This window comes from Siphateles boraxobius, unplaced genomic scaffold, assembly GCF_051911475.1.
Source record: "Siphateles boraxobius isolate OS27281-9 unplaced genomic scaffold, OSU_SipBor_1 65, whole genome shotgun sequence".
NCBI classification, from domain to species: domain Eukaryota; kingdom Metazoa; phylum Chordata; class Actinopteri; order Cypriniformes; family Leuciscidae; genus Siphateles; species Siphateles boraxobius.
In genome coordinates, this window is record NW_027509192.1 from 5,390,194 (window position 1) to 5,405,368 (window position 15,175).

General features: G+C 37.8%; 1 protein-coding gene across 1 annotated transcript in view; it reads left to right on the plus strand.

Annotated features, from left to right (window-relative positions):
- The first annotated feature begins 1,418 nt into the window (after positions 1-1,418).
- agbl1 (AGBL carboxypeptidase 1) overlaps positions 1,419-15,175 on the plus strand; it is a 162,327-nt gene continuing 148,570 nt past the window's right edge. Inside the window, exon 1 of the mRNA XM_077210420.1 lies at positions 1,419-2,398. Coding sequence (XP_077066535.1) covers positions 2,284-2,398 — 115 coding nt within the window. The 5' untranslated portion in view covers positions 1,419-2,283. The remainder of the gene's footprint in view (positions 2,399-15,175) is intronic.

Sequence of the window (15,175 nt, forward strand, 5' to 3'; positions counted from 1 at the left end):
TTTACATACGCTTTTTAAATTGCTACAATGAAAATATTCATTCAACTTGGCAGTATTGTGGCAAATATGTGATACTATTTGAATAATAGCCCATATTTTTAAACATAATTTAAAACGGGCCTTATATTATTCTCAGTATAGAATTAGCAAGCCGTTCATAATAAGGCTCTGAAATAGTGCTATCTGTACTCCCCTCTATGTATTTTATTTTATTCGTGTAAATATATATATACACTTGTAAATTTAGATTTTTAAATGCAATGCATTTAGCTCCATCTAGTGGGATTGTTATATTTATAGCTGTGATAAATCATAACACATAGGCTACCTTGAACTCTTGTTTACTTCTAAGATGATAGTTGCATTTTCCAATTTTCCATCATTATGCATCCAAAATAAAAGTTTAATGGGCCCTGGTGAAGTAACTGCGTACTATAGGTATTAATTCCATTCAGTATTAATTTTCACAAACAAACGCATCTACAGTTTTCATGCCATTTGAAATATTTCCACTCTGTCCTTCTTAAACTGTTGGCCTATTGCCATGTATGAAATCCCATGCAGGGTGATATTCTAAAATTAATATAGTTAAAGTTAAACAATTGACTTATATTGTCACTGTACTGTAGCTATATGAGAGCCTAAATGATTTAAAATATTATCTCTTAAAGTTATTCATTTATTTAAACAAACATATTTAAATATATGTAAATCAACATCTTCTGTAAACATGGACAACCCCTATTTTTTTTAGTAAAATTCTCTCAAATTGGGCTCATTGTGGCCCGAGGGTTTATTAGTTTGAAAACCATTGAGCTAGATATAATATTTTATATTATAATGCTATTTAGTTATTTATATGTTTGTTCATTTTTATTTCCCAATGGTAATATACTTCATTTTTTTTGCAAGCAGGGAATTATTTTAATGAACAGTAATATTTTAGGTTAAAAGTGTGTGTGTGTGTGTGTGTGTGTGTGTGTGTTTGTGTGTGTGTGTGTGTGTGTGTGTGTTGGTATGTATGAATGTCTATTATCACTTGGTTGCTCTAATTCTTTCTTTTTATTCCACAGTCAGTGGTAATGGTCTGTTTGTAAATGATAACTCTTTGTTTGCATTCCATCTCTTGGTGTTCTGGGTTCATCAGCCTGTGAATATTTAAAGTTTGTCCCTGTGCTGCTGAAGAAGCATGTGTAATACGATCAAGTTCACTTCGATTCGAGTCTGAATGCATTTTCTGGGCCAGTGCATTGAAACCACTGCCTTGTCTCTTGCTTAGCTAAAGAGATGGTTGAATTTCATTGGTGGCCATAATTAACTATGTTCCATCTGCAAAATCACCTAGGGAGTATCCTCCATTAGACGTCTAAACCTAATCTGAGACAAAATGTTCTTTGTAAAGAAATGTGCTGATCTTTACTGTGTTAACATTCAAGACTCGCAGAGTTTTAACGGCATATGCTGCGGTCATTAGGAGTCAGATCATGAAATCGTAGTACTATAATAAAGCCACAGACTTACTGCAGTGCTTACAGCAGCTTTTGCTGGGGTAAAAAAAAGGTTTAGGACTTGAAAGGCACGCATGTAAGACATATCTAATTTTACATGATGAATAAGTGCCATATTAAACCAGACAGGGACAGCCAGGTGCCAAAAGGAGGATTATATATATTTAATAATATTTGTATTTTTTAGCAATGAATACAAGCATCTGTCTGTCTGTGAACAGAAAAACATTCAGAAGCATTCAGAACTGGTAATAAATCTCAATTTTTGTAATGTGTCTTTTGAAAGATGGCTCATCATCGTGTGCATTACATTTCATGTGGGGTCCACTTGATGGATGACCCTGATGAAAAGATGGTAATGTCCCTCATCATTTTAAACTTTATGCACCAAAGATATGCAGCTGCCCAGCCACTAAGAGGGTCACAGGAGAGCCCTTGGGTTATCCCACCATGATGACAAATGCCCCCTAAAATAGCAAGAATATAATCCTGCTGATATTAGAAGATCACCGTAAACTTTCCAGCAGTGCTGGGTTTTATGTAAACTGCACTGTCCATTTGCACTTGTTGCCAAACAGTAAAATCTGACCACATGACGTACTAGTGGTGCTTTGAATTTCAAATGAAATGCTCTTGCTTTGGAACAGTTTGAAAAGAGGTTTCTATGAGAGAGAGGTTGACTTCACTGACTTGTCTTTACACCTGATTTGAGAGAAGGCCATTTCATTTCTTTCTAACCAGTTTCTCTTTTCCTTTCTAAAAACGCAAGTTGAACATGGAAGACACGCGTGAAGTCAAGTCTGGACCTGATGCCTCTGCACAGGCCACCCAACCATGGACGTTTTCCAAATCATCTTTGGTTAGAAAGCTAAGACAACACTTAACCAGTAGTAAGTGCAGTATATTCTTCTTTTTTTGTCATCTATGCAATATAAGAGAATGTATTTATATGTATTTTTTTTTTTATACATTTATGTATGCTTCTTTTTATAAAATAAAAATATAATGAATTTCCAATAATATAGATAAAGTTGCATTGATTTAGCAAGCCAGACATAATTTTTTTACACTGAAAAGCATAGTAATCAGATTAATATTGTTAGGTTGATTATTTTGCATTAAAAGTATTTTTTACCTTACCATATTTTTAGATAACTTGTTTATTTTTTACAGTTTAGGGTTCTATGTGATCACAAAATCATTCATACACGAATCTTTTCAATAAGGTATTTATTTGACTGGATGGTCTTGTGAAATCAGATATTTGTACAGATATAAATTCTATTTTCGCAACAACAAAAAAATCCAGTAGATTTGCAGCGCACAAATATGAGCCTAACTATGTGAAAGAAGCTTCACAGTGTCTGCTGTCTTTGCTGCTGTCGTCTGTGTGACAGTTAATTTAGGCGAGACGAGGTGCTAATGGCGTTGCGTCCCTCAGCTGATGATGATGATGAAGCAAACCAAGCTTCAGATGAGCCCGTCGTGTTTTTGAAGCCCTATATTTAGACATCGCTATCTGTGAAACGGAATAATGTGCCGAGGACACACTGTGATCTGGCACCAGGTGATTATTTCTTAATAAATTTTGAAAAGTGCTCTGGTTATGGGCAGATATAAGGTGTTTTGTCATGTGGGAACATAAATAAATCGTTAAAAGTATGTAGAGATCTAAAAAAAAACATCCCCATATATGTGCTTCAAAACCATGGGCTTGAGGAGCTTGTCTTCCTGGTTTTCCACTACTAGATGATGGAACTTGACTCCAGGGATTCATTCCCATTTAGACACACGAGCCTCAGGTCAGGGACGGATTTTGGGCAAATGGGGTCTGGATCACAGCTGCTGTTCCAATTCATCCCAAAAAGATGTTTAGTGGGATTCAGGTCTGGGCTTTGTGCGGGTCAGTCAAGTTCTTCCAAACCAGATGCAGTAAATCATGTTTATGGACTACAGTGGGTAGTGTGCTTTCTATTCTCTGCTGTTCTAGAAATAGCCTATATCTAAATTAGGGTTCACAAAGCGTTTATTAAAATGCCTGCATGTCATGTGGCCATTTACCGACATCAGAGAACCATGAACACAAAAGTATTGTTAAATGATTGAAATATGAATTCAAAATATTAAGGTATTATAGTTTTGGAATCTCTGGTCTAAATAGTTGAATAGGCCTAAAACCATTTAACAGGCATGTGACTAAAAATGGTGTTTGTTGCTCTCATCCAAGTATTGGTTATAAGGTAAATGATTATATCTGAAATACTGTGACATGAATGGACCCTTTTTACATTATGGGTTCTCAAAAGTGGAATTTCATAGTTGGGTAAACGTCTAATGTGAACAAATATATATTCCGACTTGCTCCAGCGACTTGCTCCAGCGTCAAAAGAAAAAAAAAACATTCATGATATTGTTTCCATGACTTTCCAAAAGAGGAAAAATAAATATTGGATTATGGTATACATATTACGCGTGTAACAAAACTCTTGTAGTAACAGAACGTACAGTCATTAACTCACCTTCATGTTGTTTCAAAACAGCATTACTTTTTTATTTCTTTCGCAGTCCACAGAAAGAGAGGCAGGATGTTCATGCTGCTTATAATGAAAGTGGATGGTAACCAAAGTTGTTAAGCTCCAAAAATGACAGAAAACCCATAGAAGTGCCATAACAAGCCAAACTTTTTTTTCTTCAACTAGTATCATATGACTTCAGAAGATTACAGTAATATGACTATGGTCCTTTTTGTCATTTGTACATCTTAACAGCTCATAGTCACAGAGGATCCAATGCAGAAGATCTGGAAGACATTGTCCATGTAAACCTGCGGTTTTGTTGTGGTTGTGAAGTGTATAACTGTTTGCTTTTGAGACGTTTGTGTTGGTATGATTCATTTTAAGAATCCAGAAAAAACACTGCTTTAATTGTTGTTCTGTGCAGCTTTCCAATATTTCCTCTGCTCTGATCATGCTGGTTTACGGCTAGAGAGTAATTACTGACGGTCAGCAATGAATGCAGAAGGTGGAAAGATTCGCAATAGTGGACCACGCCTGAGAGATTTTCACATAAGATGTGAAACTGAAATGCAGAAATTCATTTTGCTCTCATAACATCTGTTCCCCATTATCTTTCATCATCTGGTAAGGGTAACATGAGAGTTAATGAGGATGTAATCAGATGAGGATAGTTTTTTGCCTTTAAATCTTAACTGTGCTTGCTGCAGTATAGACCTTGGCTTGCTTTTATTTAAGCATTTATAGATAAATATATAGAAAAAAATGGGAGGACTAATATATATATTATCGATGTCTGCAACGACGCATACTTCAAAATTTGTTTGAAAAAACAAACAAACAATCACACCGTTATTTCAATTAATTTAATATACATTTAAAATAATGCCCAAATAGTGGGCCGTATTGCAAAATTGGGCTATTGACTCCTGGCTTGTAAAGCAACTTGATGGAATTTTATGAGCTTTCTTTTCTTTTCGTAAAAAATATGAATAATGTAAAAGCTCTCTTACAGTGTTTTATGTGAGGCAGCATGTGCGTCATTTCTTATCATTTCCCCAGAGTCGCAGTTCAAGTGAAGCAACTTTATTAACGTAAATGAAACTCTGTTTGAACTCGGTGGCTGTAAATCCGAGACCCGGTCTTCCCATTCCCTACGAGTGTCTCATAACTCAATGTGTCCCGTCTGCATATATCTCCTCTGATTACTGCTGAAGTTAATTGCCCTGCTTATACTGGCCAGTGAGTTCATAAAGTCTTAAATGAGCAGGGCTGAAATACTACAGACTGCTAAATCCAGCAGTGTATTATGTATAATGCATGTAAATAGTGTTTACATGTTAATGCCATTTCCTGTCAGACTAGTCAAGTGTGTGCTATTAGCTGTCATGACCATGTCAAGAGCTGTCAAGACATCCTTCTCCTGTAGTTTATGAGGGTTGTGAGGTACAGTGTGACCACAAGAGGGAGATAACAAGCCATGCATTGCAGGAAAAAAAACACATGTGGTACAATGTGGCTCTCAGCTGGTTAGATGATATATATATATATATATATATATATATATATATATATAAAATATACCACATGTGTTTTTTTTCCTGTACACACACACACACACACACACACACACACACACACACACACACACACACACACACACACACACACACACACACACACACACACACACACTGCTGTTTGGATAGGCAAATGCTTAAAGGCCCCCTGTAGTCAATAATTTTACCCCTTCAAACTCAAAATGACATATTTGAATGTGTTTTCCTTGAAAAAAAATCTTCATGCCTTAAAATAGCTTGAATGTAAATCTACACCTTTGCCTCATTTAGTATACGCACTACGCAGTTCTATGAATATGCAATTTAGCTCACTCGCACCAGCTCAGAGATCCACTCATTGACGATCACACGTTGATCTGGTTACAAGGTAGTTTGTGACGTCAGAAACACCAGCGATTTAAAACCACATTTTTGAGACTGTCTTTGGTTTACTGCAGTTTAAGGAGAAAATACTCAGCATTGGTGTTGACTTATGCATCTGCACATTTTTAAAGCATATTAAAAACACCACATAGACATATGAAACATTAAAATCTTGATTTTCACCACAGGGGGACTTCAAGAGTCTCTGACTGGATCATTATTGCAGTGATTTTTTTGTGTTTAGCAAGAGTTCTTCCAACCCTAATTTATGTAGTGTGTAGCTTTTCATTTCTTAAACAACCATGTAGAAAGACACACCATATTCCAGGATGACAATGTCAAGATTCATCAGGCTCAAATTGTAAAAGAATGGTTGGGAGGCTTTACAGAGTTCTGAGAGTGACTCTTGCATTGGAAATGCAAGATCTTGACCAATATGCAACTATTGATGGAAATAACATCAAAACCTTTATTTTTTGATCAAGATCTTGTATTGACAATGCAAGAGTCGAGCACTTTGTAAAGTCTCCTCCAGCACATCCCAAACACTTTCAATGAATTTAAGGTCTGGACTCAGATTTGCCAATTCATTTGTGAAAATGATTCTTCATGTTCCCTCCCAACTATTCCATTCCAACCATTAAAGTACCATTTTTGAGAATGATGCTGACCCAAATGAAGGTAAAGATGTGTTCTGGAGACTGGTGTGTTTATTGAACCTATCAGATCAGAGTAAATCGAGAGTCCGCGAGAAGCTCGTTTGATTGGCTACATGATGAAGGTGGACCCGCCCTCCTCTTCGTGCTTGCAAAACTCAGTTAGTGAGAGAATCTTGCCAAAACTGGAAGTGCAGGTAAAAGAAAGACGCAACTGTACAAATCGGGTTATTTGCAAATTTAATTAACGCTTACAATCTTATGTACACTTTCACAAATCTTACCATGCGCATGCGATTCTTTATGGCATCATATTACCTTCATAAACTGTTGCCAAACATACTGTATAACATGCTAGAAACTTAATAATCACTGCAATAATGACCCAATCATATAGACTCATTGGCATTTGCCTATTTAAATCCAAACAGCGACTTTTTTTGGGCATTTATAACTATTATATTATTATTTTTCTTAATATTATTTGACTTGCGTGAATAGCTGGGCTTAATGAAAGTTCACATGCAGATGTTGATAATGTTACATTCTGAGCACATGCACAAGTCATAAATCTGTACATTTGTTGCAGCTGTACATAGCTGATTTGAATATTTAATTCTGTAATTAATATTTTGTGTAGAATGCGCCCCACCCCCAAACGGATATTTGTGTTCCTGCAGCTGCAGTAAATGACTGATGAAATTTCAGAAAGACCCTTGGCTTCCCCCCTCCCTTTCCTTCTCTCTCTCTCTCTGTACATGTTTATGTTTTTATTGTGAGGTTGCTGGTGCAGGATTTGAGTAGGTGGGAGAGCGGGAGGACGGGGTAAGGATATTGGAGTGGGGTGGGAGATCTGCCAGGCGATCCTGAGGTCAGATTTCACTGCCCTCTCTCTGCATGTTTTATGGAAAGTGCTATTTCAGACATCCCCAGGATGCGAGTGCCAGTGCTTGGTCGATTGCTCATGTTACAGCCGGCACTTTGAGTGACAGTCAGGCTTTCTGGCTCACAAAAGAGCCCAGTGGAAAATCCTGAGCCTGGCCGTGGCGGGATACTTCCACAGCAAAGGTCCTGTTGCGTTGGGAACAAAATATAAGATGCACATCCCATTCAGGTTGCAGGACAGGTGGGAAAAGAGTCATGAGTCCACTGTGGCCCTGATGAAAGGGGGAGATACAGAATTGATAGTGAACGATGTGCCCTCTGATCACGTCTCTCTCCAAAAATACCATTAATGGGAAGAAAAGATGCTCAATGTGGTATTTGTAAGTTAGTGGACCATGAGGGAATGAGTCATCCTCTTTAATTTGATGTTGAGATTTGCAGATGGCGATTAAACTCATGATCAGCAGTGTATTAAGCATCGCTGGCTGCTTTGAAGTAAACATTTTGACAGATTTTTTTGATAATTTCAACAGAGAAAGTTGTAAAATTGAACTTGGGCCCTCTATTTTTTCCCTATCCATAGAAGTCTCTTTTATTTATATAAAAATTATAGCAAGATATTCACAACAGAGACCCATGTATTGAAGCCCTTTTCTGTCTAATTGTTTAAAATAAAGTCACAATAATGAAACAGTTTTGAGATATAAAACAATGGTTGCAATTGTGAGATAATAGCTGCAATTATATAATTAGAAGTCACAATTGTCTAGTAGATTATAATCAAACAATTCAAACCAAAGATAATTGAATCTTTTTATGATCATAAATAATTTTGACTGAATAATTTTGTGTATTTACACTGTAATTGAGTTATAAATGTTACAATGATCTCATAAAGTCGCATTTCTATTTATTTCTATTTCTATTTATTTACTCTGAGGTGTAAAAGGCCTTTAAACCCATAACTTCACACAGAATCATAAGCAAAGGACCTCAGTTTCCTTTCAGATAAAAAAATGAGATGTCTCTCGTTTGATTTGTTGTGATTACTGCCATATTGCTTGCTCACTTTACCCTGTTTATCAGATGAAAATAAAAAATCAGTCCTGAGAGAAATTTAATCTATTAACTGGTGGGAGCCAGCAAGTTTTTTTTTTTTGCTAAGTGCACTAGATGACTAGTAGGTCTGCTTAAGGGTCTCAGTATCCACATTTGCGTAATTCCCCTGTAAGGTCTAAGCATGGAATGAAAATTGACCTCAGATGTGAAATTAAAGCAGATGTTGTCATCACTTGATCAAGCCAATCCCCTTCAAAAGCATTAGAATTTAATTTATGGTCTGTGAACATCAAAATCGCCTGTTTTACGAACTGTAGGGGTATTCTTTGCATTTCTTTATAATATACAGTGTAACATTTTTCCTGTAGCGTTAACATCTATCAAACGCATTAATCAGCGGCAATCAGTTTGCAACCTGATGTTTTTTGTGTAATTTAAGTCTTGTGAGACTTAAAACAAATAAGTTAATGACTGATTGTTCAAATTATCATGTGTAGTTAATGGTGCACATTGAGTTTTTTCAGTAGCGTTTTATTAAAAGGAATTTGTTTCTTTTTTGCATTTAAAATGTTCAGCTTGGGTCAAAGGTGGACTGCAATAATTTATTTTGGCTTCATAGTTTAGAGTGTGTCTTTGATGAGACTTTCAAGGATTACATCCAGCCCACACAGTTTATCAATAATTTCCTGATGCCCGCTGTGTATTTGATTTTCTCATTCACTTATTGATTTCAAGAAGCAAATGCTTGTATGTGCTCTTTTCCTCACTGAACCACAGAGATTCTAACAATGTTTTTGCTGCTGTTTCTCTGTATCATGCACACATTGCAAACCAAAACAATTGACGCTGAGGAGTTTGTTTGTGGAGTGTTGTTCAAAAGAATGGAGGAGCCATGAGGAAAGAGGTTTATTTTTGCTTTTAACTTGGGAATGGTTCACATCAAGACTTCAAGATGGATTGTTAACTGACAGCTTTGAGTGGTGAACTCTTCCCAGTATCCTCAGGTCTGCTCTTATTTATTTATGGGCCTCTTGAGGAGCTCGGCATAGAAGTCTGTCATAGGTGCCCTGCATCACTCGGGTTGATAACTTATTTAACATGTTTGTGCTCAAAATGCTGGAAGAACAAGCAAAGTGCAGTTCCATGTGTAAGAAGGGTGATGCCGCAGGGAAGGTGAGGGAGAAATTGCAGGAGTGTTTTCTGTTGTTTTAGAGATGAAGCTAAACCTCTCTGTGAGGGACTATATGGGGTCTGCTGAAATGTATCCCCAGAAAACATGATTACGCTCTGCCTGCTTTGGCTGGGATTAAACTGCCCACAGCTCCCAGCTGGCTACTGGACCTGTAGTTTCATAAGCCCCTTGAACCTCCAGTTTGTTCTCAAGCAAGCTTGTGTACCTTGAGCTCTATATATTTTGCCCCTCTCAAAGATAAACAATAGCTACACAAACCGCCTCAGGTCCCACGCTTGTACCGTTGAAGCTGGATGCCTGTCAAGACCATCTTCTGCTCCCTTTGGTAGGTCTTGAAGTAGTAGAAACACAAATTTAGATTACGCATGATCTCATTTGCACTGGTACAAGAGCTGCAACATTCTGCACTAATGAATGTTACATCTGTCTATCTGTCCATCCGTTCATCCTTAAAAATTATTTCATTGACATTCCATTCATTGTAATTCTTCCTGCATTTACAATTAAGTTGCATTTCTGGATATTGTTTGCTGCCTCAATTCAAATTCAGAAGGCATTCTCAATTAAATTATAAATGGTGCACAACCTTGCTAGGCAGTTAGCAGCTTAAGAAGCCTAATGGGGACACCAAAACTTTGCTCATAAACCTTGCCAACCATTCAGTTTTTTTCCCTTTTTCATGTGATGCTGTTTGACAAATTAGGTCTTGCAACTTAGGTTACTAAAAGGGATTAAGTCCAAAATGAACGTTTTCGTACTCGCCCTCATGTCGTCACTAATCTGTATGAGCGTCTTTCTTCTGTTAACACAAAGAACATATTTTGAAAGTCAATGAGGTATAAACAACAGCCCCAATGGATTTATTGTATTGACATTTTTCAAAATATCTTCTTTTGTGTATCCATTAATGCCATGCAAGTATGCTGGTGTTTTCAAGGTAAGTAAGCTAAAAGTGGATCCCACAAATCGTGGAACTCAACTGAAATGCACATTTCACCTGAGGAAAATGTAAGGACTTAAAGTAAGAGGCTTGGAAAACAAGACCTAGAGACCAGAAGAGATTTGGCCCTCTGACAAGCTCTGCAGAAAGCAGGAGTCACTCTCCTGATGTAAAGTGTTAATTAAAAGGTTGGGAGACGGCGAAGCAGTTGTAAATTTGTAGTTGTTCTCCGAGCTTCCCATGCATGCCTAGCTGTGGCGTTCAACAGTTTTGTGTACTTTCCGTCTTGGCAGGCTAATGTTCTTGCACCAAGTGAAGTTCCTGTGATTGTTGCAACTAAACATCACTGTCTGAACTTGGCAACCAAGTTGATGCTAATGGGGGTTTTAGATGGTGATTTACAGCTGTTTTGTTCTGATGCAGTTTATCAGAGCTTGAGGGGGAAGAATAAGTAACCTTAAATGTGGACAACATGGATAGGGTAAGGATGCACATATGTGCTGCAGTGATACTTGTTAGCTTTTGTGTCATGCCGATCAAAGGGTGCCCATTGCATGCTTGCATAAATAGGGGTTATTTTCACTCATGCATTCCTGGCATAACATGCTATTCATATTGTGTGGTGTGGACAGACAAATCAAGAGGCTGAGACTCAGTTTGGACATCCTCCATTGGCTGCTTCTGAGTCTACCGCCCATGCAACCACACAGACACACACATTTATAAACCCTGCCATAAGCTGTCTGAAGAAGCTGCACAAAACCACAACACCAACCCCCCGCAGAAAGCCACCACACCAACCTAGACAACTTGTGCACCCTGGACTGATTTACATCCCATTGGCCCCTACGGTACATTTGCCCCTGTTACTTTTTGTCAGGCCGGAATCCAGCTGGGGAGTTTACCCAAAGGGAGGGGGGCTTTTAAAAAAACGGCCAGGTGCGACCCTTAAATTCAGGACTCAGTGAGTGGGCTAGAGGCAGTGGGAGTAGGTACAAGCCGACAGGAATCTATATTGGACAGACTTGCACTTTGTGTTATTCTTTGTCAAATATTCTTTTGTACTTGGTTCTGACTCTATTGACCATCCCAAGATGTACAGCTACAGTAAGCCGGGTCACTTCACCTGGACGGCGACGTTGAAACAGTGTGGAAGCCTCACAAATGGGGGTAAGCGAGAAGATGAATCTCTGCAATGCTCTGAATGCACATCCAGTCCTGCAGTTGGCAAGAGCATGCTGTGTGTAAAGAAAGCTCACACTGGAGTTTGCACAAGCAAATGTCTTGTTTTACTTGCACACAGTGGTCTTTTACTGCCTTTCACAGCTTTTGACCAGGTTGATTGAGCTTGATGTACCTTTTGTTTTTCAAGTCTTGATAGAGCGATCAATGAAAAGATGATTTGTTGCAGAGGATCGCAGGGTACGTTTACAAAATGCACCAGTTAACCTTGAAATACATGCTTGATTATCGAGATACTCAGCCCGATTGACGTAGTCGTATTGTTGTTGACGCTCAAACATTTGCTTGTGTGCATAGGCACTGCCTTGTGATTAGTGAGTCAGCGGGTTGGGCGGAGCTCTTGTCTTTGCCATCTTGATCTTGGCGCTTCTCATGGATTCTGGGCAACCACATGGAATGTCTCAAGTCCCACCTGCTCTTTTCTTTTAACCAAGCTCAAGACGAGAGATGAGTTATTTCCATCGACATTATTTTTATCTTGCAGCCTCAACTGTGAACTCAGCAGTTTTCCATATTTGTCCTCCTTGCCCCTCAAGTGTGCCTTTTCAACGTCGGGATATTTATCCTATGGTATTATGTAACTAAACGAGGAGGACCACTGCTGAGTGACAGTCACTACCCACAATGCATTTGTGCCATGAGAATGCCATTGAGAGAGAATGAAAGCATTAAAGCTCATCTGGCTTTAGGAAGTCCATGTCCCACAGGTGTAGGTTATGATTTATAGACTCTTGTCTGTTTGGATTAGAGAGGGATTCAGTGGTATTGTCTGTAATGAAGTCACCTTGCCGCTTATGGGAATGTGATATCTGCAACCTTTGATGCTATTTCTTAGTTATAGAACTGAATGTTCGCATGCGTTTGTGTAAATGTGTGGCACTCTAGATGTTGTTGACAATTTTTAACAATATTGGTAAAAAAAAGATATGACCCCCTCTGTGCAATTTTAGCCGTGGCTGTATCCACCGAGGCATTTAAATATTTGTTCATACTGCCGTGCCATTAGAGGCTTTAGGGAGATTAAGCCAAAAACCCAGCGGGCAGTGCTGATGTGTCAGTTACTCTGAACACTGCTAGGGGAATTCAGGGTCAAACTATTTTTTATTAATAGTAAGTTATTTTATACACATATTCAGAGCTGTTTTTGTGAAGAATGTTTTCTGATAGCGGTTGGCTAGACCCTATAATGGTGGTCCGAATTTTTCCCCTTAAAGACATTATAATTCTCTTTTGTACAAAAAATAATGCGATAATCACCTCTAATTGAGTTTATCTGCTGGAATGGAATGTTTATTTTTGATATAGTGGATTATCGTTTTGCTAATACCACTTTTCAAGTGGACACGATTAACCCAGCGACTGCTGGTTGTTGTTGTTATTTTCTTTCTCAAAGCATGGGTTCTAGTTTCCCACTGAAGTTCAAGGATAAGTCATGCCATTTCTACCTACCCTTCATGGTGCTTGTTTTAATCAGCAGCTGTTGCCCTGATGGAGACGGCTTGGATTTGTTGGCTCCCAAAGGCATAGGGAATTCCATTTAACATTGCTATTTTTTATCATTGCTCTTTTTTTAGAAGACCTCACAAAAAAAACGGATTAGAACAAGAATGCAACACCATTGTAGTGGCTCTGTTGCCGTTTAAAATATCAGCTAAATGCTAATGAATTATTGTGGAGTAAGTTGATTGGCGTGCGAGTTAGACCCAAAGACGGCTTACATCTTAAAAGGTTTACCCATAGAGGAGGAAGCCAAAAGGAACTGTTGGCATTTATCATTGTAGCCTAAGCCGGGAGTGTTACCATTCAGCTAATAATTCTTCTAATGAATAGCCAAATAACTTTTGCCTCTTTTTTTTTTTTTTGGTAGAAGGACATGAAGTCCAGTGAGAAAGAACTTTAAGTGACTCTTAGTAACCAGCTCATTGGCATCTAAGGTATCTGTCTGTATTTCCCACAGTGCTACGTAGGAATCATTACTAAGGACTGAGTGAAGCTTTTATAGAATGAACATGGCAGTGGTATGGCACTAGGTATGTTGTGCACGGAGGACTTTTAAAAGTTTCTAAAAATGACTTGGCAGAGCATAGTATGTTATTAAGGCCACTAATGACACTAGCATTCTTTCATTGATATATAGAAATGGTTCTAAAACTGATTACTGATGGTCAGAAAAGGATTCTAAATGATTCATAGGACTATATATATATATATAAGTATATGTGTGTGTGTGTGTATGTGTGTGTGTGTATGTATTTAGTGGTTTAGAGTGGTGTTAGGTGGTCTGTGACTAGTCCTGTTAATTTACTAAATCTGATGATAATTATTGTATGAAACATTAATTTGACAACGGCTCTATTTCAACCTTTGTTTAAATGCTCCGAGGTAAAATCCAAGCTGTCAAAGTATGAAAGTCATGTTTTAGATTTATTTATTCTGAAGCATGTTATATCAGATGTGACAGTTGCTAAGCAATGAAACGTTGCCCAGGGAACAGTCAATTTAGTAGAATGAGACACTGGAAAATCTTCTTTTTTTCCTCCTCATTTCATAATTGCTGGATTTGATCCAGGAAGTGCTGTTGTGCTTTGAACTGAGGAAGAAATGAATCATCAGATCTTGCAGAGCTTTTTGAAAATAGATAATTTGCCTAAAGGTAAACTTTTGGTTGTAAAACACAATTTCAGCCAACAACAGTAATCTGTTTCTTAAACATTTAGTTTACAATTTAAGCCTAACAGGAGTGTGTTTGTATTTATTCAAGGTATTTATTATTCCTCAAAGCCTTACAGACCTTTTGAATCCAAAATTAGAGTATTAGAGTATTTTGTGTGAATGTCTGTTAGCTTTGAGGTCATCTATATGCTAGAAGCCTTTAGCATATAGATGCTAAAATTTTACTAAAAGTCTTCCTAAAAGCTTTAGCAGATATACACATTTGAAATCTACAGTCTTTCTTTTCTAGAAAATGGACCATTGATGATGCATCATGTTTCTAAGGGTGCGTTTACACAACAACTACTTTCCTTTGCGTTCTTCGAGTACGGATGACAACGTTGTCAAAACGATCACTGAAAGCAACTAAAAATGCTGTATTATGCTGCCAGACCACATAGTTGTCGATGTCATTTTATGATGGAACACTACGTGCCTATAGACTAAACACATAATACGGATGTGCATCACGTCACCTTTTTCACTAGTTCACCTTTTGTAGTTTACACAGAGACGATAACGGTA